Source organism: Poecilia formosa, unplaced genomic scaffold (assembly GCF_000485575.1).
Source record: "Poecilia formosa unplaced genomic scaffold, Poecilia_formosa-5.1.2 Scaffold48, whole genome shotgun sequence".
Lineage (NCBI taxonomy): Eukaryota > Metazoa > Chordata > Actinopteri > Cyprinodontiformes > Poeciliidae > Poecilia > Poecilia formosa.
This window is the reverse complement of record NW_006799987.1, coordinates 1,426,344-1,449,456: the sequence shown is the minus strand read 5'-3', so window position 1 is coordinate 1,449,456 and position 23,113 is coordinate 1,426,344. Positions and strand designations below refer to the sequence as shown.

Below are 23,113 nucleotides of genomic sequence, written 5' to 3'. Positions count from 1 at the left end.
AAAGTTGTAAATTTCAGAGCTCTGCAAGTCAAAAATTTGCAAGAAAATTTTGAGATCTCAGAAATGTTCTAGAAAAAAGTTGTAAATTTCAGAGCTCTGCAAGTCAAAAATTTGCAAGAAAAAAACTCAATTTTTGAGATTAATTTCACATATTTTCTAGAAAGAATTGTTACATTTTCTGAGCTCAAAAGTTTAAAAATTTGGACTTTTGAAAATTGAGTTTTCAATCTCAGAAATTCCAAGGTTTTTGTAGACAAGATTAATCTCAAAATTTCTGAGTTTTTTTTGGTGGAAATTTGCTCCTACTTTCTTTTCTATCCTCAATAGCCCTAATGCTCCATCATAAACGAGGGGTCGATTTTCTGCACTGATTTTCTGCTGTGATCAGCACTTCCTTCTTCGCAGTCAATTGCAAAATAATCTTTTTTTATTTTTACATTACGGGAATATTGAGTTTTGCGCACATCTGTAGTGGAAATGCGTCCAGGAAGTGATCATTTCTCAATATCCGAGAGCCGTTGTATGAAGCAAGTAGAACAAGTCACTGTTTTGTTTTACTAGGGTAGAAATAATAAACAAAAAGGCAAAGAGTTTGTTAAAGTAGAAGAAAACACAGCAAAAATCACCCCTGTTAATAAAGTATGTGGAGTTCTGCTCATTTAAGTTCATTCTAACCCTTTATATCTAAAAAAAAAAAAAAAAAAAGTGCAGTCAGAAGTTTTCCTGAGAGCATTAATTTCACTTGTCATTGGTTCTGCTGTGCGGTCCAGTTCTGTCAGATGGGCGGTGACCTGCGGTTGTATTGGCTGTTTGTGAACGCGGTTCTGTTGATGGTGCTCAGCGGGTTGCTGGCCTCCTCATCCGGGCTCATGCCGCCGCCAGGCTGCCCCTCCTGCACCCCAGCGGTGGGGCATCTGGTGGTCAGAATTACCCCACCGACCAGCATCAACGCGAAGGAGATCCATCCGAGGTACAGAGCAGGTCCCCAGTCTCTCCTGAGCGGCACCGCGCCCTCTAGTGGCTGGCTGGTGTGGTGGCACGTCCAGGCTGTGGGAACCAGCAACAGGATCCCAGCCACGATGAAAAAACTCCCAGAAAACACCTTGATCTGGCCCCTCCCGGGGAACCAAACCAGCCCCACTCCTCCGACCACCATGGCGAAGCCCCCGACTCCAATGGCGGCCATGATGAGAGCCCTCCACGTGCGAAAACTTCCAGAAAGAGACATCAGGGATTGGTAGAAAGAGCAGTGCAGGCTGCCATCGTGGGCCAGATCCCAGTGATCCCACTGTAGCCACACCCCATCCCAGTAGGCAGGCAGGCTGGCTGTCTGGTTGTTGAGCGTCCCGCTGACCGTCCACAGCGCCAGGCAGCGAGTGAGGACGGCGGCCAGCCAACCTGCGGCGGCCACGCCGAGGGCGGCGATCTCCAGCTGCCGCTTCATGACTCCGACCGGCGGCCTCGTCCTCCTCTCCTGTCTCTGCGGCCAAAGCCAGAAACAGCTGGCAGCGGGCCGGGGCGGGTCGGACCGGGGCGGGGCGGAGCGGGGCGTTGTTTTAATGGTCGACATGTGAAGCGCACACTGCAAAAACACAAAATCCTACCGAGTAACTTTGGTCCAGTTCCTGTACAAATATCTTAGTTCACTTGAAATAAGACAAAACTAACTGACAAGCAGAGGTGGATGGAGTACACAAACATTTTACTCAGAGTAGCATCACTTCCACAAGTAAAAGTAAAAAAAAAAAGTATTTGGTAAAAAATGTACTCAAGTACTGAGTAACTTAGTAAATTACGTCATCAGATGGACAAAAATATAAAGCTAAGTGGAAATTTTGGTCGGGACCAAAATGACAATAATTTATATAAGTAGCAAAAATAATAAAATCAAGCAAAGAGAATATATATATATATATATATATATATATATATATATATAAAAATATATATATATATATATATCAAAATCAGTTTATTTCAATGAAAAACCTATGTGAAACCTTCTTAACAAAAGCTGCAGGTGCGTGCACTAAAAAAACTGGTGACCAACTTTAAAAAATAGAGTTAATTTATTACAAGTAACCAAATTAAGATTATCTAAGTAAATATCTGAAGTTAAAATGTTAGACAAACATACATAGATTAAGTTTGGGGAACTCAATTTGGTTACACATGTAACCCCTCTATGTTCGCCACAGTCCAGCAGGTTGAACTCAGGTTCACTGGATTTATTCTAAGAAAAGAGGAAATCAAGATGGTGGTTAGCATCAGTCCAGCAGCTTCTGTACATTAAATAAAATACAATAAATAACCCTGAACAAAGTACAGAGCAATAAACCCCAATGAGCTGTTAGCTGCTGTTAGCTGCTGTTAGCTGCTGTTAGCTGCTGTTAGCTGCTGTTAGCTGCTGTTAGCTGCTAGCTAACGGCAGTTAGCAGTTGTAAAATTAAACATAGCTAATAATGAAAACAGATAAATGTGAATGTTATTACATTTGTCTAAACTATGTTAAAATGTAACACTTGTAAAGAAAACACAGAGCTGATCCCAGTACGTACCACAGTTACAGAACGGCGAACGGAAAAAAGGGGGCGGAGCCGTCGGTTACCGGTTGCTATGGTAACCACCAACCGCCAAGAGCAGCGCGACAGGACTTAATATAAATGTCAGCAGAAACATACAAAACAAATTCAAAGAATAATTAAACACATCGTGACAAACTTCACATCTATAATGTTAAAAATAAAACCCTGTTACTCTGAGTCTTTTAAAGTTGAAACTCCAGTATCTCCGTTCTTGTAAAAAACATACTTTATGAGTATTTTTACTGCACTATACTTTGAGTAATTTTATTCTGAAGTATTTCTGCTCTTACTTGAGTAAAATTTCTGGATTCTCTACTCACTGAATGAAAACAAACATGTTTTAACCAAACATTCACCAGACACACTCTGAAGTAAATATTATTGAATAAATGTAGCGACCCAAGTCTGATCACAAGTGACTTTTCAGGAAGAAATATGAGCTTCTTTTAAGTCAATAATTCATAAATATTAATATAAAATGATCAGTTCCATTGGTAGAACATCTAATTAATAAAATGGGGAAATGTGTCATTAGTCAAAATTAAGGAATTACTTACTTAAAACCAACACAGGTTTCTTGCTAAAAAGTTACTTGTAAGTTAGTTTTGTCTTATTTTAAGTGTGATAATGTATCTGCACTATAAACTAGACTAAAAATAGTTGGTAAGGTTTTGTGTTTTTGCAGTGCATGTCTGTTCAGAGAGCGGAGGGAACCGGCTCTTTGGCATTCTTGAAAAGAAGGCACTGCTGTCGCTGGGCGGAGGAGGGAAATCCCTCTGTTTTCTCTGCCATGGTTTCAAAACAACCCATTTATCCCCGTCTGTGCAGAGAGGAGAAAACAAAACGACCGCTGTGCTCTGACGTTTCAGCCGCTGCTCTGCAAAAACACAACATCTTACCAAGTATGTTTGGTCTGGGTTGTAGAGCAAATACCTTAGAACAATATGGATAAGAAAAAACTCACTTAATGCTGCTTTTCTGTAAGACATAAGAACTTGTTTTATTAAGTCAATAATTCCTTAACATTGATGAAAAAGTCATGGTAAGAAAGTTTACTGGAAGATAAATTGTCCAGCTGTTGTTTTTGAAACAATTTTATGTAATATATTTGTTGATAATGGCATAATAATAAGGCAACAGGAAGATAATTTAAATATCAACTAATACTATAAATAAATAAATAAAAGCTGGAAAAAAACACTTACACTCAAAATCATAAATACAATTAATTATGAATTATCTGGAAACAAAATGGTGCTTCAGTACATTTTAATAATCAGAATAGAAATGATCAATCTTTAATTTATAATGTGATTAATCGATTATTGCGACTTATGTCAAAAATGTCTTGTAATGAATGAAATAGTCTGCCAGTAGAACAACCTTCTATACATTACCTAAAAGTTACTTGTTAGTTTTGTCTTCATTCAAGTGTACTGAAATATTTGCAGTAGAAACCAGACCAAAATAATAGGTAATATTTTGTGTTTTTGCAGTGCAGGGCCCTGATTCTGAAAACAGCTTGTGGCTACATGCGAGTTTTAGCTGTTAGTTTTCAGTCACAAGTTCAAACTTGTGTTGATATTCATATTTACGCTTCTGCAAAGTTGATCATTCATCTGTTAGAAACTTCAGACAATAAATCAAGTTTGACACGAATGTTTTACATTTTTATTTCTGCCACTAAAATCAAATGATTAACGAGCAAAAATAGCAGTTCAAATATTTGCTTTAAGCAACAAAAAAAAAAAAAAAGGGTCACATTTCAAACTGGCTGCAAAAGCACAAAATTTTACCAAGTATTTTTGTTTTGTTTCTAACTTAAGTGTCTTAGAGAACTATAAATGAGACAAAACAAACTTATAAGTAACTTTTCAGAAAGAAATGGGAGCTTTAGTGGGTCAGAAACGTCTTGCAGGATTTTATTTGTAAATTATTTTTGTCTTAAAGCTGCAGTGGGTAACTTTTATAAAACTTTTTTTTTTACATATTTGTTGAAACTATAACTATGTCATGACAATATGATATGAGACAGATAATCTGTGAAAAACATTGAGGTTCTCTGCCTTCTCCCAGCGCTAACTAGAAACAGCCAATCAGAGTCAGGAGGCGGGTCTTAGCGCTGTCAATCATGGCCGTGTGCGCCGTCCCACCACCCCCTCTCTCTTGCTCTGCTATGACAGTCTCTCCCTGTCAGCAGATCTTGTTGTGAATGCTAAAGCTAGTTAGCATGGCCACTGATAGCATAAGATAAACATTTTTTTCTGTAACAGTAAGTTGTTTTGTTTACACATTTATCACATGCACACAAGCTTGATTGACAGCTCTAAGCCCCTCTTCTTGGTTCTGATTGGTTGTTTTTGGTAATTTCTTCAGACGGCAGTAGGAAGGTGGAGGAGATCGATCTTTTCTCTGACATAAACTGTCAGAACATGGTGACAGTTTTTAACACATTATTAATAAACATATTACTGACTGCAGCTTTAAGTCAATAATATCTTGCTGAAAAGTTTTTTATAAGTTGGTTTTGTTGTTTTTCAAGTGTGCTAACATATGTGCGGTAGAAATTAGACCAAAAAAACTTGGTCATTTTTTGTTTTTGCAGTGTAGAGATTGTAATTAAGGAGCAGGCACCGTAAAAGGCTTGAAGAGGTCGGCAGAGGTCAAGACGTTGTGGTTTAGTTTCTGTTTTCAGACGTAGTTCTTGACGGCGTAGCTGCTCCGGGTGGGAGTCTTGGCCAGCATGTAGCCACTGGAGGGGAATCTGTCTGGTTCTGGTGGGCAGGTCACGCAGAGAACGGCTCCTCCACAGAACAGCAGCCCAGACGTCACAAACCCAATGTAGATCGCCGCGCCCAGCTCTCTCTTCAGCACCTCTGGGACTCTGGGGTTGTGAAAATCCATGATGATGGTGTTGGCGGTCCAAGCGACAGCGACCACTGTGGTGAGCGCGGACAGGCAGAAGATGGCGCCGGAGCCGATCACCACCCGCGCTTTTATCCGCGGGTGGTCCAGGCAGTTGGTGCAGCGAGCTCCCAGGATGAAGACGAGGAACCCGAGACAGCCCAACACCAGGCTGATGCAGATGAGGCCGCGGGCCGCCTGGAGGTCCGGCGACAGGTCCAGCAGGGCGTCGTAGAGCTTGCACTGCATCTGGCCCGTGTACTCGCTGACGCAGGTCATCCACAAGCCCTCCCAGAACACCTGCATCACCACCAGGTGGGTGCCGATGAACGCCGTGACCTTCCACATGGGCAGGCCGCAGATCAACATGGTGCCGGCGACGCCCATCATGGACAGGCTGATGCCCAGCTCCTGCAGAGCCATGGGAGCCTTAAAGTCTGTTAAAAACACAACCAATAGGCTCTGAGTGTCCAATCGGAAACACCACATTACATATCCAACCAGTTTTAATACAACAAATAGACGTTGAACCGTAAATACACACAATTTTACCAAGAGTTAATATCTCCAACTTTTCAGCAAGACGTAAGAAACTGTTTTAGTCAAAAATTCCTCAGTATTAATGAAAAAGTTCTAGTTCCATTGATAGATTATTTCATTTATAACAAGACATTTTTCCCATGTTATAAGTGAAATAATCTGCCAGTGGAACTAGAACTGGGTTGCTGGGTAACAGGAGGTGATTGGCGGAGGTTGCTAGGTAACGGGAGGTCCTTGGCTGGGGTTGCTAGGTAACAGTGGAGTGGAATATTCTACCAGTGGGACTGGAACATTTGTATCAATAGTAAAGAATTATTGACTTAAAACAAGCTCTTATATCTTGCTGAAAAGTGACTTTTATGTCAGATTTGTATTATTTCAAGTGTATTAAGATATTGCACTTGAAATTAGACAAAAATATTGGTAAAAGTGTGTTTTTGCAGTGTAATACTATATAAAATGTGTGATTTTCTTGTCTACCTTTCTGTCGTGATACAGATCTGTTTTAATTCATAACAGTCTGAGTTGGTGAAACGCACAGAAACCCTGTTTCCTTTTTCAAGTTAATAAAACCAACTAAATCTCTACAAAGATAAGTTACATATATAAAACTATACACTTTGGATTTATTGTCAAACCATTTAACATTTACATAAACGTGAAAATAAATTAAAAGCAGCATAAATGTCAAACCTGAATGCTGAAATTGATTCTTATTACTGCCCAGTGTTTTTAGCCATGCTACCAGATGGCCACTAGGTGGCAGCGCAGGACAAAATACAGAGAAGATGAAAAAGTCAAACCGTGAGGTTGGTGAAACACAATGCAGCGTCATGCTTTGCTCTTTTATTTAGCTGCACTTCTGAAGCTTTACGTCACATGTTTGAGCTTTCAGAGTTGAATGAAATATTTTTTTTTCTTCCGAACATCTTTCAACTTGTAGACAATTTATCCTGCTGCTGATCCAATTTAAAATATCTGGACTTTATCAGAGTAACTGCTGTGTTGCTATTTAAGTGGCATCTTAATTTAGCTCATTTATTACTCATAACATGAGTGGTTTTTATATGTTGACTAATTTTACAACAGTATTTCCAACGTATACAGTTAAAAAATCAGTTACCATTCATACGACTCCCTTTTGCATAAAGAGTCACAATCTGTAACATTTCATAATAAAGTTGAAGCATACAAAGATTGTTGTTCTTTTAATTATCTCTGTTTCTGTTTTTCATTCCAATCACCTGACAGGTTATTACAGGTTTTACAAAGGAAAACCGTCAAACATTTCTAAAATAAAGTCCAGGTGGCATTTAGCAAACCTGTTTACGTTTGTGGTGGTAGGGCAAAAAAAGAGGAGGTCTGCTTTACATGAATGGAAATGTTCTATTTTCTTTCCATTTTTGGAGAACTTGTGGCATCATATTTATAACATTATGCAGACAGGAAGTAATTAATTATAATATAAAAGTCAAATAATGATAGAAATGTTTTTCCTTACATTTACCTGTTGGGGTTGTAATTTGTAGTTATAATTGTGACTCCAGTAATTTTTCTGGAAATAATTGTTTCCTCATTCAACATTACCCCCAATAAATAAATGTAATAAAATTAAAAGTTATATTTATTTATTTATTTATTATGTGTGACAATGTTAAATTAATAAATAATAAATAATCTGTAATAAAAGATGAATTTACACTGCAAAACCAGAAAATCTTACCAAGTATTTTTGGTCTTTTTTCTAGTACACTAAACTAATTCACAAGTAATTTTTGAGCAAAATACAGGAGCTTGTTTTCAGTAAATAACTTCCTAATACTGATGAAAAAGTTCTAGTTTCACTTCCAGATTATTTTATTTATAATTAGACATTTTCCTCATGTTATAAGGGAAATAATCTGCCAATAAAACTAATACTTTTTGATCAATTTTAAGAAATTATCAACTTAAAACAAGCTCTTTTATCTTGCTGAAAAATTACTTGTAATTATTTCTGTCTTATTTTAAATGTTCTCAGATATTTGCACCAGAAATTAGAGCAAAAATACTGAAGATTTTGTTTTTCAGTGTATTTTGTCTTTTAAACCAGAAGTTTTAACAGCAATAAATGAAAGACAATTTAAATTAAAACATATTTATTTTGGAATAAAAGTGTATGAGGTAAAAAAAAACCATCACACACATATTAACACAAGAAAACCATAAAAAGCATATTTCCTGTAATGTCTGAGTAAAAGAGGAAGAGCCAGTTTGAGCGTAATTTGACTCCTTCTTCCTCATCTGAAGTGTCATTGTGATTGGCTGGGAAAGCATCAAACCCGTCATGCTGCTGCTGTGTCACTAAAAACACCAAATCCATTAAAAAAACATCTTTTAAAAACCGTTTGTGCAGATTTAAGCTGCTAAGTTTCTGGTCAAATTACTGTCCTTTCTGTATGAACGTCGGACAAACGGAGCTAAACATTTACGGCATTGTGATTCCGAGTCACTGCTTTTGTTCCTGGGATTTGATCTGGTTTCACCGGCCAAACTGGTTCCTGCTGTGTTTGGTTCAAATATCACCTGCTGGTGCTTAAAGCCAGCAAACAAAACGTCCTTTTAATGAAAAAGAATAACTTAAAAAAACATTTTCCAAAATGAATAAAAATACAGAAGTGTACAACTTAAAGCTAAACCTTTTTAATGCAAAAAGTAACACAGGTTTGACTGTCATAAGAAGACAAAGTGTTGATTTCCTTCACTTCAGGTTGAAAAATAGTTTTTTTGTCTTCATGCTGCTTGAATGTCGTCCTTCACTGCAAAAAAACAAAATCTTACCAAGAATTTTTGGTTTAGTTTATAGTGCAAGTATATTAGTACACTTGAAATAAGATAAAACTAACTTAAAAGTAACTTTTCAGAAAGACATAAAGCTTGTTTAGGTTATTTAAGTTCTAGTTGCATTGGCAGATTTTTTCACTTCTAACCTGGGAAAACGTCTTGCTTTAGGCGAAAGAGGAAATAGTGCTTTTAAAAATCTATATTAGGGAATTATTTACTTAGAACCAGCACCTATATCTTGATAAAAAGTTGCATGTAAGTTAGTTTTGTCCTATTTCAAGTGTGCCGAGATGTTTCCAGTAGAAACTAGACCAAAAATACTCAGTAAGATTTTGTGTTTTTGAGTCCAAATCCCAGTTTGTCTCAAATATACGTCTTCGTCGGTGAGGATGACCGGTACGACTCTCCTTTGCTGTTTCCTCCTGGTCTGTTCAGCAGATACTTCACAGAGGGGGCGTTTTCCTCCTTTGGGGGGCAGCTGGCGCACAGAAGCCCCCCTCCCAGGATCAGCAGCAGCGCGGCGCCCCAGCCGATGTACAGAGACGCCCCGATCTCTCGTTTCTGCGCGTCTATCACCAGAGGGTTGTAGAAGTCCTGGACGATGATGGTGGCCGTCCAGGAAACGGGAACGAGGCAGAGGACTCCGCTGACGATCAGGATGGCTCCTGCAGCCACCGAGGCCTTCGCCTTGGCCTTCTCCTCCGGAATGAAGTTTGTGCACTTTCCCCCGACAAAAGCAATCAGGAGTCCCACGATGCCGACGACGATGGAAACCACCACCAAAGCTCTGGCGCCCTGAAGGTCATTGCTCAGCGCCAGCATGGAGTCGTACACCTTGCACTGCATCTGGCCGGTGCTCTGCACCACGCAGCTCATCCAGATGCCCTCCCACATGATCTGCGAGGTCACAATGTTGTTGCCGATGAACGCCGTGACCCGCCACATGGGCAGCGCGCAGACGATGAGAACCCCGATCCAACCGAAGAGCGCCAAGGCGCAACCGGCAATCTGCAACCCCATGGAGGCCATCGCTGTGCGTCTCTGGCAGAATACAGAGTGGCGCCTGGGTGTTTGTGTGAACCTCAGGCAGCAGAAGAATGGGAGGTGTGAACGCCAAGCTATGAGGGAAACACTAGAAGGCCTGCCAAATGATTCCTCACCTGCAGGCGGGTTTTGTGTGCAAGGACAATAAAGGTTGGGGTTTCAACCATTTTTCTGAGTACTGAGAATGCTGCACAATGTATTCCTGGAACATCAGTAACCAGAAATCAGGCTGCAGAGAATGATGACAGTTTGTCATGTGGAGCAACGGGAGTGTTTGTCAAAGATGACAAAGCCTAAAGCATCTGAACACTGTAAAAACTCAGTATCACCAAGTATTTTGGTCCAGTTTCTTATGCAAAAATCTTACAACTAACTGACTAACAAGTAACTTTTAAGCAACTTTTACCAACAAGCTCATATGCGTTGAGCTTGTTGGTCGTCAATAATTCCTTAATATTGATGAAGAAGTTCAAGACATTTTTCCCACAAGCGAATCAATCTGAACTTTTTCATCACTATTGGGGAATTATTGATCTAAAACAGGCTCCCACATCTTTCTGAAAACCTGTCAGTTAGTTTTGTCTTATTTCAGTTGTATTAAGATATTGGTACTATAAACTAGACCAAAAAAAATTGGTAATATTTTGTGTTTTTGCAGAAAATGAAGACATTCAAAAAGCAATAAGGGGAAAAAAATTATTTTTGACTAAAAACAAGCTCCCAAATCTTGCTAAAAAGTTAGTTTGTTTAGCCTTTTCTCAAGTTTGCTAAGATATTTGCAGTAACTAAACCAAATATACCTGGTAAGATGTCGTGTTTTTGCAGTGTAATTAGATGCAAAGACAGTCGGATCATTTTAGCTTCTCACCTTCACCAAATCAACATGAAATATTTCACAACTGCAGGATGTTATGTTATTAAATTAGCGCTAACATAACTCTCCCATGTTTCACAATCTTAAATGTCATTCTCAAAAATAAATCAGTCCCTCAAACCACAAGCAGCAGTTTTACTCACACTGTTTACTCCTCTTTCTTCATTTATCTTAAAAGCTGATGACGTGTCATTTAGATACATAAGTTACTAGAAGACTCAGTTCAGAAGGTCACAGGAAGTTTGAGAAATTAGCTGTAAATAAATCTTATGTGAGTGAAACTCAACCATGTAGGAAGTTTGATATGGCGACTTTATAATAAACTAGTTTATTATAGGTGTAGCAATAAACTTCTAATTAAAACACCAATAGAAACACCAAAAAATCTGAGTTTATTCCTGCAATACCAAAAAAGACTTTTATACTGATTATTGAGAAGGTAACCAGTAATAAATATTTTTTGACACACCCTTTTAGAATAAAACATAAATATGCACTTTTTTTTCCAAAGTTGACTACGTATGTACGTCTCATTTCTAATAATCAGACTTCCTGGTTGGATGAAAATAATCTTAGGTTAAACCAGCCAGGAGTATGAATAATTTTGAGCTCAACTATATTCATTTGAAACAGGACAGACGTGCAAGATGAGAAATACTTTGATACTGGATTAAGTTACAATCGTTACACTAAATTAATAAACATTCATGTTTTGACTCGTGTATTTTTAGAATATTTAAGTTTATCTTTGTTTTGTGTGTATTTCACTAAAGTTTAATGTTTTTTTAGCATTTTAAAATCAGACCAGGTCCTTTGACCTTTGAGTGTCTTCAGTCAGAGGCTTCTTCAGATTCGCTGTAATACAGACTGCTATAGGAAATCTTTCCTGCCAGCAGCCATCACTATCTAACTCTGAATCTGATTTAATATGAGCTACATTTAATTTGCCTTTAGGATCAATAAAGTAATTTTGAATTGGACTTGCCTAGAGATTGTTTTATGTACAGAAAATTTTATAAATCCTTTTTTTTTTCAGACCCATAGTTTGTTTACTCACTCCAGGCACTAAAAGTTAAAAATAAGAGCTGCAGTTTCAGCTGTTTTCTTCTGACTGTGTGGGATTTTGCGGAAGCGTCGCTGAGTTTTAGGTGAACTCCTGCGCCTGGAACCGGTTCCTGGGCGAGTCAGCCGGCGTGCCTGAAAGCAGACGCAGGAATGTGAAACCAGATAAGTTAGCAGGAACAGGACAGGGTGTGTTGACTCTGCTCACGTAATGGGAATCATTTCTGAAAGTCACAACAATTTCACCATTTCTTCACTATCAGAAGTTACAGACAAACATTTGGATCACATATTAAATAAAGTTTAATATGTGAAGCAGCTCCATCTTTTTATTACCTGATTGGCAGCTTTGATTAGGCATTGATCAAAATGGCAGTAAAAATAGATATTAGCTATGAAACTTATTCCATTCATTATACAGACTATAAGAGTTTACATAAATCAAGATTTAAAGGATTTGATGAGTTTCTATTATGCAATATGTGAAACTAGTTTGTTCAAACAAGCCCATGTTTAAAAAATGATAAAGATTATTTTTAATATGAAGTCAACTGGATTATTAACATGACAGGTTATTAACATGACAGGTTTTGAGAGTTTTTACAAAAAAAAACAAAAAAAAACGGGAAATGTTAATTTGTGCTATTATCCGGTTATTATTTTGTTGATCCATATCCCTTTTTGTTAGTATGTGATGTTTGTTGTATGTACACTAACTGGTGAATAAAAAATGTATAAGAAAAAAAGCTAATTAATGTCAGCTCCAGTTCAGTTTGTATTCACTTTACACATTTCTTCCTTTTATACTAAACAAGTAATTTCTTCTTAACCTGTTGGATATTTTTCTGAATGCTTACACATCTGTATGAATAAATAATCATAAACTCCTCTTTTCTTGTTTGGAAATTATTGTATATTATTTTTTGAAGATCTTACTTCACATCCTGTTTCCATTGATGATGGTTCCAGTTTGGCCTCTGAAGCCTTTATAAACCTAATTTAAGTTTTATTTCATTCTATGAAACTGAGGTTATATAAAATTATAAATCAGGTATAAAATGCCCCATAATTGGTACAAAACCAGATTGGTGGAAATGTGTTTTGTTTTAGTTTGTAATATGTGCTCAAATAAAGATAGAAAGTGCTCCTTTTGTTTCTGTTCCCACAAATATAAAGTCTAATTTCTCATACAGCAAACTGATCAGATTGAATCTGACCAAAAGTAACTCTGTGACATTCATTCACTGTGAAGTTAAGGTCTTTGAAACACAACTTCAGAACAAGTGAACCTTATTTTCTACCTCCAAACACTCAAACCTTTTCCCCCGTGTAAGTAACGAGGTGTGTAATGTTGGCAGAAACTCAACAGGAACCGAAAAGGCTCCGACTCTGGGCCGGACAGTAGAACTGGTTTAGCTGGGCTGGAAAAAGCCTGACGAGTTTGAACAGTTGCATGTTTTTACATACTTTCACTGCACAAAAGTTTCCCCCCAGACACGTTTTAACACTTCCTCCAAGAAAGAAAAAGTGTCTCAGCTGTTACTCATGAATATAGTTTTAGATATGTATTATTATTTGGTAGATTTTGAAAGTTTAATGTTTATGTAATTTCTCTGTGAGAATCAAAGAAACACTTTTGAATTGTGAAATTTGTGTGGTTGGACTGCAAAAATACAAAATCCTTCTCAGTATTTTTGGTTTAGTAACTTTTCAGCAAGATATATGAGCTTGTTTTAAGTCAGTAATTCCTGAATATTTATGAAATAATCCTAGTTTCACTGCCGTCGTTACCTAGCAACCCCAGCCTGTCGCCTAGCAACCCAGTTTGTTCTACTGTCAGATTATTTCACTTATATGACATTTTTCCCATGTTATACCTGAAACAATTTGCCAATTAATTACAAAATCAATATTACTAAATTGTTGACTTAAAACAAGCTCCGATATGTTGCTGAAGTTCCTTGTGATTTAGTTTTTACTTATTTTAAGTGGACCAAGGTATCTGCACTCGAAACAAGAGCATAAATACTTTTGTGTTTCTGGAGGTTTGTAACCAAAAGGGAATCTCTGACCAAGAAATGATCTCTGACAACAGTAATAATATGATGACCACAATTTATTACAAAGGTATAAGGTTCAAAAACACAATTCAATAAGTGATAATAAAAAAAAACAATCATAACGTTTAAAATAGACAGAATACTTTACAATAAATTCACAATATATCACTGGTCTCTTGTACAAAGTCAATTGTTAGTCTTAATGGTCATAAACCAGTTCAGACTTCACATTCAGAGAACACAACGCTCTTATATGGTCCAGTAAGTGTAAAAACTGGACCGTAACTCACACCACATCTTTCTTCTTTAAGAAGGTCCCCAGCTAAGGATTCCCAGATTTCTTTCAAGAATCCAGCCTCTCAGTCAGTCAATCACTCTTTCAGAAAGACACATGGAAGGCATTTCGCTTACGAATGTCAGTAATTTACAGTCTTTCTCAGCTTTCAGACGTACGCCCGGCTGCTGGCTACGGATCTGGCCACAGATTTGGGTCCCTGGCTGTACTTCAGGGGTTCCTGGCTGTACCTCATCGGATACTCTGGGGCCTCGTGTTTGGGAGGACAGGAGCTGCACAGCAGGGCCCCTCCCAGGATGAGCAGCGCCGCCGTGCCCCAGCCGATGTAGAGCGCTGCGCCCAGCTCCCGCCGCTGGGCATTGGTCATGATCGGGTTGTAGAAGTCCCTGATGATGGTGTTGGCGGACCAGCACACGGGGACCAACACCAGAACCCCAGCGCAGATGAAGACCACCCCGGACGCGATGGCCACCCTGACTTTGGCGCGCGGCTCCTCAACGAAGTTGGTGCACTTCCCTCCAGCGACACCAAGGATGATTCCCATGGCGGAGACGATGATGGCGACGACCACCAGCGCCCGGGCAGCCTGCAGGTCCTGCGGCAGCGCCAGCAGCGAGTCGTAGATCTTGCACTGCATCTGGCCGGTGCTCTGCATCACGCAGTTCATCCACAAGCCCTCCCAGATGATCTGCGCCGTCACGATGTTGGCGCCGATGAAGGCCGTGACCTTCCACATGGGCAGGGCGCAGGTCATGATGGTCCCGATGAAGCCGATGACGGCCAGGACGAAGCCCAGCATCTGTCGTCCCATTGACACCATGATGGAGTTTGAGTTGGAGCAGAACCGAGCAGAGAAGACAAACGAGTTGAGAGGTCGGCCGGTTGAACAACTTAATGCCAACGCTTTCAAAGCCCAGTTGGTTTTAAGGACGTCGGCTTGAAGGCGGAGCCAGAGCAGCTTCACCTCGGATCTGAACCAGTTTGTGTGGAGATTTACCAGTCTGACCAGATTTTTCACATCATTTTTTGTGCAGCTGAGGCGCAGTTTCGACAAGATGGATGACCTTATGCAGATGACGATCAGCATTCCTGATTTAAACAACAACAAATGATGCTGTTGGGTCTTGGACGGACTGGGACGTCGCTTCCAAGAAATGGTTTCAGGTTTTTAAAACGGAGAGTTTCACCGGACATGTGCTTGTTTATTTCCATTTAGGGAGTCTCTTCCTGGTTTTACTACAGGTCCGTTCAGCACATTAATATATTATTTAAGAAACTGTGTCACTAAGTTAAACACTTCAAATAGATTCATATGTTAAAATGATTTTCCACTTAAAGTTAATAAAAGAAACTTGACATTTATAATTATACTATTACGTCAGAACAATATAAATGACATTTTATAAAACAGAAACATGAATTTAACGACAAGTATGCATAACACCAACTGGTTCCTCTTAATCTGACAAGCAAGCCGCATCTAGACATATATTCTAATTTATTAAATATGACTTTATTTACTTTAATCCTCTTGAAAAAACTGTAATCAATTAAAAAGTAGAAGATGTCATGGAATACCAAAGACATTTCCTAATGAGCAAGATGTATTTATGTTAAAAATAATAATTAAAGAAGACTTTTTACATTTTTACAAATATGTTTAAAATAATTTATTACCTTTACAGGCCGTTTGACAACTTCTTATGATTGCAGACAAACTTTTTTCATGTCTCCAATCCTATTTTGGAAAGCACACACACATATAAACACACACATAATATCTCAAATATATATATATATATATATATATATATATATATATATATATATATATATATACGTAAAATGTATGTGTGTCTATATTGGGCACAGATATAAACTCATAGATTGTATTTTACTTGCAAAACTAAAAAGTTACCATTTTTTATTTAAGATAAATAAAAAAAATTCTTAAATAAATTTTAAGATAAATTTATTTAAGATAAAATTATATAGATATATTCTTCCTTATATAGATAAATAAATGTATCTATATATAGGGTGAAAAGAAAATAAGAAAAAAATTAAAAGAAGTAAAATTTATACTGTTAGAATTTAACTGGAAAAGAAAGTAATTAATAAAAACTTTTATATAAAAGTTCTTAAATAAAATGTTGCGTTTTAAGTGTATTGATTTCTTTACTTATGTATCTCTATTATTTTAGTCAGTTTTAGTCCTCCATAATTATAATGTGACTTAACAAAAATAAAACCCCATCTTTTTTCTTTTTTTTATTATTATTGTATAAAATGACTCCACAAACAGAAAAATGTAAAAAGACTCAATCATTTTATTGAAGCAGTTTTTCTGGGAAACAATGAATCATAGCAACTCAGAAAGTTGGAAAATAAATACAACCACAGTTGTTTCCTTAGAAAGCGATGCATGAGTTACACAGGAAAGAGGGAACAACAGTCCTCCAGAATCAGAGCTATTGAAGAAAGTACTTTTACATCACATTTTGCTGGATTACAAAGCGTCTTTTAAAAATACAGTATCTGTTGAGATGCAGTTTTATGATACAGTGCAAACCAGAGTTTCAGTTTCTGACGTATGGCTGAGCAGAGTATGCGCTTGGAGCTGCGTAGGGTTTGGCGGGGACGTAGCTCCCGGTGTACGTCCCGGTGTACGGCTGGTTGGACGGCGCCGCGTACACTGGACCGTACGCCGCCGTGTTCGGGCGCCCGTAGGTGTACATCGGCGGTCTGTAGGGTGGATAATAGGGCTTACTGGGAGGACAGGACGTGGTCAGGATGATCCCTCCGATCAGAAGCAACACTGTCGAACACCAACCGATGTAAATAGAAGCTCCAATTTCCCTTTTCTGTGTCTCGATGGTCAAGGGGCTCTGGAAGTCTGAGACGCTGATTGCCGCCGACCAGCAGACGGGGACCAGGATCAAGATGGCTGCCAGGATTAAGAGACACCCACCGATGATCACTGCATTGGCGTTGCTGGAGTCCTTCTTCAAGCAGCTGGTGCACTTGGTCCCAATGAAGGTGACGATGAAGCCAATGAAGCCCAAGATCAGGCAGATGATTACCAGCGCACGGGCGGCCTGCAGGTCCTGCGACAGCCGCATCACCGACTCGTTGAGCTTACACTGCATCTGACCCGTACTCTGCATCACACAGTTCATCCACAGCCCGTCCCAGACTATCTGGCCCGTCACGATGTTGGCGCCGATGTAGGAGGTCACTCGCCACATGGGGATGCCGCAGCAGACGGCGGCCAGGATCAGGCCTATGAAGCTGATGACCTGGGCTGCCACTTCCTTGCCAACCCTCCCCATGGTGAAGAGGCTTCGTCCGCGGCAGGAATGAGTTGGTTCTCGGAGAGATGCAGCTCTCTCACCGGCTGCTTGTCACAGAATGGGAAGGAGGAGGTGCTGTCCTGTTGTCAGGTGAGTTCCTCTGGACAAACAAGATTCCTTCTCTTGCAGGTAGAGGAGTGGCAGCTACTTTAAAGGTGACCCATTATGCTTCCTTGAACAGGTTAGGTCTGTAGAAAACATGCTCATTACACTTTTTGTACTAAATATTACAAAAAATGTGAAGAGTCTCATTTCAGCAGACTGCAATGAGATTCCAGTCTCCTCTTGTCATTTAAAGGAGCAGTATTGTTTTCCAGGCACATTGTTGTCATTTTATAACACAATCAAGTAACTATGTTAACTTAAGTTGTTATAAAAATTATGTATCTATCAAATATGAATTAAAATAAATTTTATCTCTTAATTTAACACCTTGAAATTGGGTCTCTGTCTCTTTAAAAACTCCTGCTGTTTCTGAAACTCCACCTTCAGGAATTCATCACAACATGGTTCCTCTATTAACCCTTTAACAACATTTTTAACAGTGCTGCACTGAAAAGTAGTGACTATAATCAGCTCAGCAGGTGTTTGCTAATTGCTGCTGGCTAGTCTGAAGGAGCTGAGTGGGGGAGAGCTGCTCTGCGGGGCAGAAGCTCAGAAACTGCAGCTCTGAGGATGAGCTGCGTCTTGAAGGCGGGGCTAAGTCCACCCTGGCATTTTGCTCAGTTGAATAGTTGCCATGGAGATTAAAGGATTTCTCAAACATGCATGAAATAATCAAAGCAACACTCCAGGTTTGTTTTGATGATTGAATAACACGATGCAAAGCTCAAAAAAGCCAAGTTTATATAATACTGTCCCTTTAAATCTAAATAAGTTGCTGGCCACACCCCCAACTCCAAGATTACACTCATAAATAAAAATGGCTGCAAGCAGATGCACAATTATACAACCATACATTGTTGAAAAGCAGAAGTGGTGCCTCCTGCACAACCAACAAGACTGCAGCAAGTGGTTTCTGGATGGTAAGTCAACAACAAAACATTGGTCTCTTCCAGCAGCCATTGTACAAACCCAAACTTATTCTTGTTTGTCCAAACTGTTCTAACCCAACTTATAAATTTTTTATCATTACATTTAGTCATCCCTGATACTGACCAAATGTATTTAAACTTTTGAATTTGAGGGAAGTTACAAAAATAATCTCACTTCTCTTCAAGTTTCACAGCATTTAACAAATATAAACAAATTTGGTAATCCTAATTAACCTAAAACAGGAAAAATTTGGTGTGATTTGACTTCAGACAGTGCAAAAAAAAATCTGTCTTTATCCAGTGTACATAAACTGGTTTCAACTGTAACGCTCCCGTTGTCAAATAATAGTTTCTTTCTCACTGTCTGAGTTTAAATCAAAGTAAATTTGTCCTTTTTTTGCTCAGTTAGAGTTTCCAGAATTATTTCTACCTCCTAAATGGGTGTATTTATTTGTACATGATGGTGCTTGGGTCAGACAATGTGGATAACCGTCTGTTGCAACTGGGTCAGGTTTGTAAATTGACTAGAACACACACACACACACACATGCACACACGCACACACATGTTTATGGTTTCCAATAAAAGAGCTACTCCAACACAATCTGTAAAACAGAAAGGAATGTATGCAAACTCAAAAAAGGCCCAAAGTTAAGTGCAGTAATATTAAATAAATTAGAATAGTATTAAAATGTTTGCTGCTCAATATTCACGGCTTATTCTGCGGAAGGTGATTCCCGAATTGTTTATGGATTTTTCAGCAGAGCACATCTAAAATATTTGAAAGAAAATGCAGATTTGGAAGCTAAAATGCTACTTGATGCGCCATTGGCTGGCGTTTGCAAAGCAGCCAATCCAGGAGCTGCATTTATCTTCCTTGGTACTGATTGGCTGAGAGCAAAGGTAAGGAAGCCAACCATCTGTAGATGTTATATTCTGTAGTTATGGCTTCGAATGTGCATATTAATACATATTTTAACCATTAAAAAAGGAAGTTATGAGAGTATTTAGAGCAGATTTCATGTTTTTGTGGATTTTAAGTATTTGTGAGCAGCTGACAATATCAGCATTTATAGACTAACTACACACAGATTGATGTTTACAAGCCTTTCTTCTGTTAATTATGACAATTTCTGTTCACAGCTAATATAATAATATAGAGAAACCAATAAAAACCTGCTTTTAATACCAAACTGTTTGATTAATTAGAGATATGTTTAATACCAGTTTAAAGGTTGCTATCTTTAAAAGCTACTTTCAATCTGAGGTTCATCAGAACACAAATAATAATTTATTTAACAGGACAGTTTGGTGGAGGATCAATACAATATTCATCCAGATATGGTCAGGTCAACACAGAATGGAAATGGAGATTTTTTTTTTCCTTCATCACAAACAAAACAGTAGGGAGAGTCTGAACTGTGTTTCCTGATAAGTGTATTTTGTGACACAGCTTCATGGGACAAAAACAAACATTTGAAGAGAGAAAATCTGTCCTGAAACTGGAAGCTTAAGGTGCGGCACTGACAGAAAACAACCTGAGATCAACTCCGTCTGCATCGAAAGCTTTCCTGAAAAAAAAAAAAAAAAAGTCTCACAACGTCCCATGACTGAAACGTTTGTATACACAAAACCAACGAGACACGCCTCGGTCACATGACGCTGCGCCAACAACAAGTTCGTCACCTGGAAAATATTACAAAACAATCTCATCATCATTTCGTTTCTGTTTTAAAGCACAGAAACAAGAAAACTCTAATGTTTAATTAAGTGTAAGTTAACTAAAGTTTGGAAGAGTTTTATTAAATTCAGACTGAGGTTTAAAACTCAGAAAAGTGTTAATATGGACGTCTCGCCCAAAATGTTCCAACCAGGAAATAAACTGAAAGAATATTCGAGTACTTGCGTAATATTTTATTTAATTTTTACATTTTCCATGGAACTATAACGTAATAATCCAGTTTTAACAGAGTTTATTTACATTACAAACACAAAACAAGTAAAGTTACATGAGTATATGGAGAACAAAAAGAATTTAAAAGTAAAAGAAAAAGTGTTACGTATTTATTTACACATAGATGTGTCTGTTATTAGGGTCAATTTCTTTAAAAATATAAATGATCACAATGACATTTAATAATTAATAAAATCTCTTACAATGTTCAAAAGGAATTAAATATTAATTTCTTGGATTACCTAAACAGATTGTTTCCAAAGTAATCATTATGACAGAAAGCCTGTTTAAGTTAGCTAAACTACAGGAAATAATAACATTTACCACAATTATTTATCATTTACGCCTTTGGTCTCACAATCAAACCTCCTCATAAAACCGACCAAACGCTGAGAATTCGTACAGTATTTACACTTTCCGTGGATCCATCAGTAAGATCAATGCGAGCTGACATGTCAGCTGTGTTGAGCCTTCGTGTCCGTGTTAGGAGGGAAACCTTATACGTATTCTCTGGATGTGGAAGCGGTCTTCACTGGGGTGAATCTGGGTTTGGAAACGTAGTTCAGGTCTTCCTCACCGGCGGGGCAATTCCAGCAAAGTAGCCCCCCTCCAATCAGGAACAAGGCAGAAGCTGCCCAGCCGATGTACAACGATGCTCCCAACTCGTATTGAGGAATTCCAGACAACATCAAGTTGTAGAACCTGTTGATGACGGAGTTGGCGGACCAGGAGACGGGAATGAGGCACAGCACCCCGGCGAGGATGAACATAACCCCAGAAACGATGCAGACCTTCGACTTGGATTGCTCGTCCTCAATGCAGTTGGTGCACTTTCCTCCAGCGATGGCCATGAACAGCCCCAAAATGCCCAACAAGATGGAGACGATGATCATGGCGCGGGCCGCCTGCAGGTCCTGCTCCAGCGCCAGCATGGAGTCGTAGACCTTGCACTGCATCTGGCCCGTGCTCTGCACCACGCAGCTCATCCACAGGCCCTCCCAGATGGTCTGAGCCGTGATGATGTTGGCGCCCACGAAGGCGGACACCCTCCACATGGGCAGCCCGCACACCACGATGTCCAGCAGCCAGCCGATCGTGGCTATGACTATGCCGGTGATCTGAACGCCCTGAGAAACCATCTTCCTGCCTTGCTGCGACGCACCAAACTCAATGAGAAAACAGAGGAAATGTCGCAGGCTCGACTGTAAAGGTTCTTATGTGAGCAGAGTGGACAGAAACATGAGGGTAGCCGATACCACCGACCTCAGCAGCTATTGGCTGGAAAGTGTTTGTACACAAACACAAGGTGTCCTTAATGCAGTGCTGACCTGCAAGTTTCAAGGTGAGCAATCAGTAAACTAATGTGATCAGTGCTGGGAACCTCATTGAAGGAAAAGTTTGATAACTTTTAACAATAAACCCCTTCAATGTGGACCCCGTCTCCCTGGGAAAAATGCTAAAACAGCTGAAACTAGCATTAGTTTCAGCTGTTAAGTTGTCAACATAACGCACAAAATCTTAAATGTTTGCGTGATATATAAAGAAAAAGGGACACAGCGATTTGCTACTAATTATCAACACTATGACAACAAGGTCAGGAAAAGGATTTAATGATGGAAAAGAGGGAAGTAAGTCAGTGATGCTAGCTTGACTATGATAATCTTAACATGTAGATGTGATGTGGAATTCAGTGTGTTTTGTTCAGTTACAAAAGGCATTCCACACAGCTAACGTTATTTAGCTGTGTGGAATATGAGAGAATATGACTAATTTATTTATTAATATCTTCAAAATCCAAAGTTTACGTAAAGAATGATTAGTGCCTCTTTACCAATGAGGTAAAGCTGAGATTATGGATGTATTTTAAGGCCACAACTGGAACACGCTGCTTTCTGATTTTAATAAATCTCTCACTATTGTTGCATTTAATCAATAGAAATATTTTATTGTAATTCTGACTGACCTGAAACGGAACAGGTTTGGTCTGATTTAATTTCAGACGATGAGAAAAAAAAAGGTGTGTATCTTTATTCAGTGTGTGTAATCTTATTGTTTCAAATGTAGACGTCTATGCTGATGACACACAATGTTATATTTTTCTGTCACAATATTACAGTCTCTTTTCAACAATCTGTTGCAAAGAGAGCATTTTGTTTCTATTCTCCTGCTTCTTTTAACACAATTATATTTTATTGTTTATCTTTTAATTTGCTTCTTATATTTAGATTTTTTATGTACTATTTTCAGTCATTTTGATCCCTGTTTTCTAAAAAGGAGTTTTAATTACCCCAAGCATGATCAGTGTTTAAATACAATCCCTGCTTTTCCTGATTTTAAGCTGCATGTTTCACATCTTTTAAATTCGTGGAATTTAAAATATTCCATGAATATTTTAAATTCTTGGAAAATAAAAGCACCAAAGTTCAGATTTAAGAAAAAAAAACATGTAAAATATGTAAAAGGAAAGCAAGTGCTAATAACTGATCAGTTTCTAACATTTATCAATGAAAAAAAGAGTATTAAAGCTTTTCACACATATTTTTTACTTAAGCTGATGTGCTGCAGCTGCTCCTTATGATATGATG

General features: G+C 38.5%; 6 protein-coding genes across 7 annotated transcripts in view; all 6 read right to left on the bottom strand.

Annotated features, from left to right (window-relative positions):
• Positions 1-430: 430 nt before the first annotated feature.
• LOC103138278 (claudin-4-like) lies at positions 431-2,328 on the bottom strand. Its single transcript, XM_007552409.2, has 2 exons — positions 2,138-2,328; positions 431-1,582 (listed from the first exon to the last, which is right to left on the bottom strand). The coding sequence occupies exon 2, from the start codon at positions 1,568-1,570 to the stop codon at positions 776-778; it is 795 nt and encodes a 264-aa protein (XP_007552471.2). The 5' UTR covers positions 1,571-1,582; positions 2,138-2,328; the 3' UTR covers positions 431-775.
• A 2,599-nt stretch (positions 2,329-4,927) lies between these two features.
• The window catches only part of cldnj (claudin j), a 42,356-nt gene continuing 24,170 nt past the window's right edge, over positions 4,928-23,113 (bottom strand). For both annotated transcript variants that reach the window (XM_016671686.1, XM_007552408.2), the window contains one exon: positions 4,928-5,926. In XM_016671686.1, the coding sequence (XP_016527172.1) occupies positions 5,277-5,912 (636 nt within the window). In that variant the 5' untranslated portion in view covers positions 5,913-5,926 and the 3' untranslated portion in view covers positions 4,928-5,276. The remainder of the gene's footprint in view (positions 5,927-23,113) is intronic.
• On the bottom strand, positions 9,048-10,015 carry LOC103138276 (claudin-4-like). Its single transcript, XM_007552407.2, has one exon. It carries the CDS (start codon positions 9,879-9,881, stop codon positions 9,216-9,218), a length of 666 nt encoding a protein of 221 aa, XP_007552469.1. The 5' UTR covers positions 9,882-10,015; the 3' UTR covers positions 9,048-9,215.
• On the bottom strand, positions 13,931-15,289 carry LOC103138275 (claudin-4-like). The gene has a single exon (XM_007552406.2). The coding sequence runs from the start codon at positions 15,272-15,274 to the stop codon at positions 14,336-14,338; it is 939 nt and encodes a 312-aa protein (XP_007552468.2). The 5' UTR covers positions 15,275-15,289; the 3' UTR covers positions 13,931-14,335.
• cldnf (claudin f) lies at positions 16,498-17,666 on the bottom strand. The gene has a single exon (XM_007552405.2). The coding sequence runs from the start codon at positions 17,517-17,519 to the stop codon at positions 16,767-16,769; it is 753 nt and encodes a 250-aa protein (XP_007552467.1). The 5' UTR covers positions 17,520-17,666; the 3' UTR covers positions 16,498-16,766.
• Positions 20,468-21,750, bottom strand: LOC103138273 (claudin-4-like). Its single transcript, XM_007552404.2, has one exon. The coding sequence runs from the start codon at positions 21,665-21,667 to the stop codon at positions 21,026-21,028; it is 642 nt and encodes a 213-aa protein (XP_007552466.1). The 5' UTR covers positions 21,668-21,750; the 3' UTR covers positions 20,468-21,025.

Coding starts and splice junctions, on each gene's coding strand:
- LOC103138278 (XM_007552409.2), bottom strand. CDS start 1,570: ATGTCGACCATTAAAACAACGCCCCGCTCCGCCCCGCCCCGGTCCGAC.
- LOC103138276 (XM_007552407.2), bottom strand. CDS start 9,881: ATGGCCTCCATGGGGTTGCAGATTGCCGGTTGCGCCTTGGCGCTCTTC.
- LOC103138275 (XM_007552406.2), bottom strand. CDS start 15,274: ATGCTGATCGTCATCTGCATAAGGTCATCCATCTTGTCGAAACTGCGC.
- cldnf (XM_007552405.2), bottom strand. CDS start 17,519: ATGGGGAGGGTTGGCAAGGAAGTGGCAGCCCAGGTCATCAGCTTCATA.
- LOC103138273 (XM_007552404.2), bottom strand. CDS start 21,667: ATGGTTTCTCAGGGCGTTCAGATCACCGGCATAGTCATAGCCACGATC.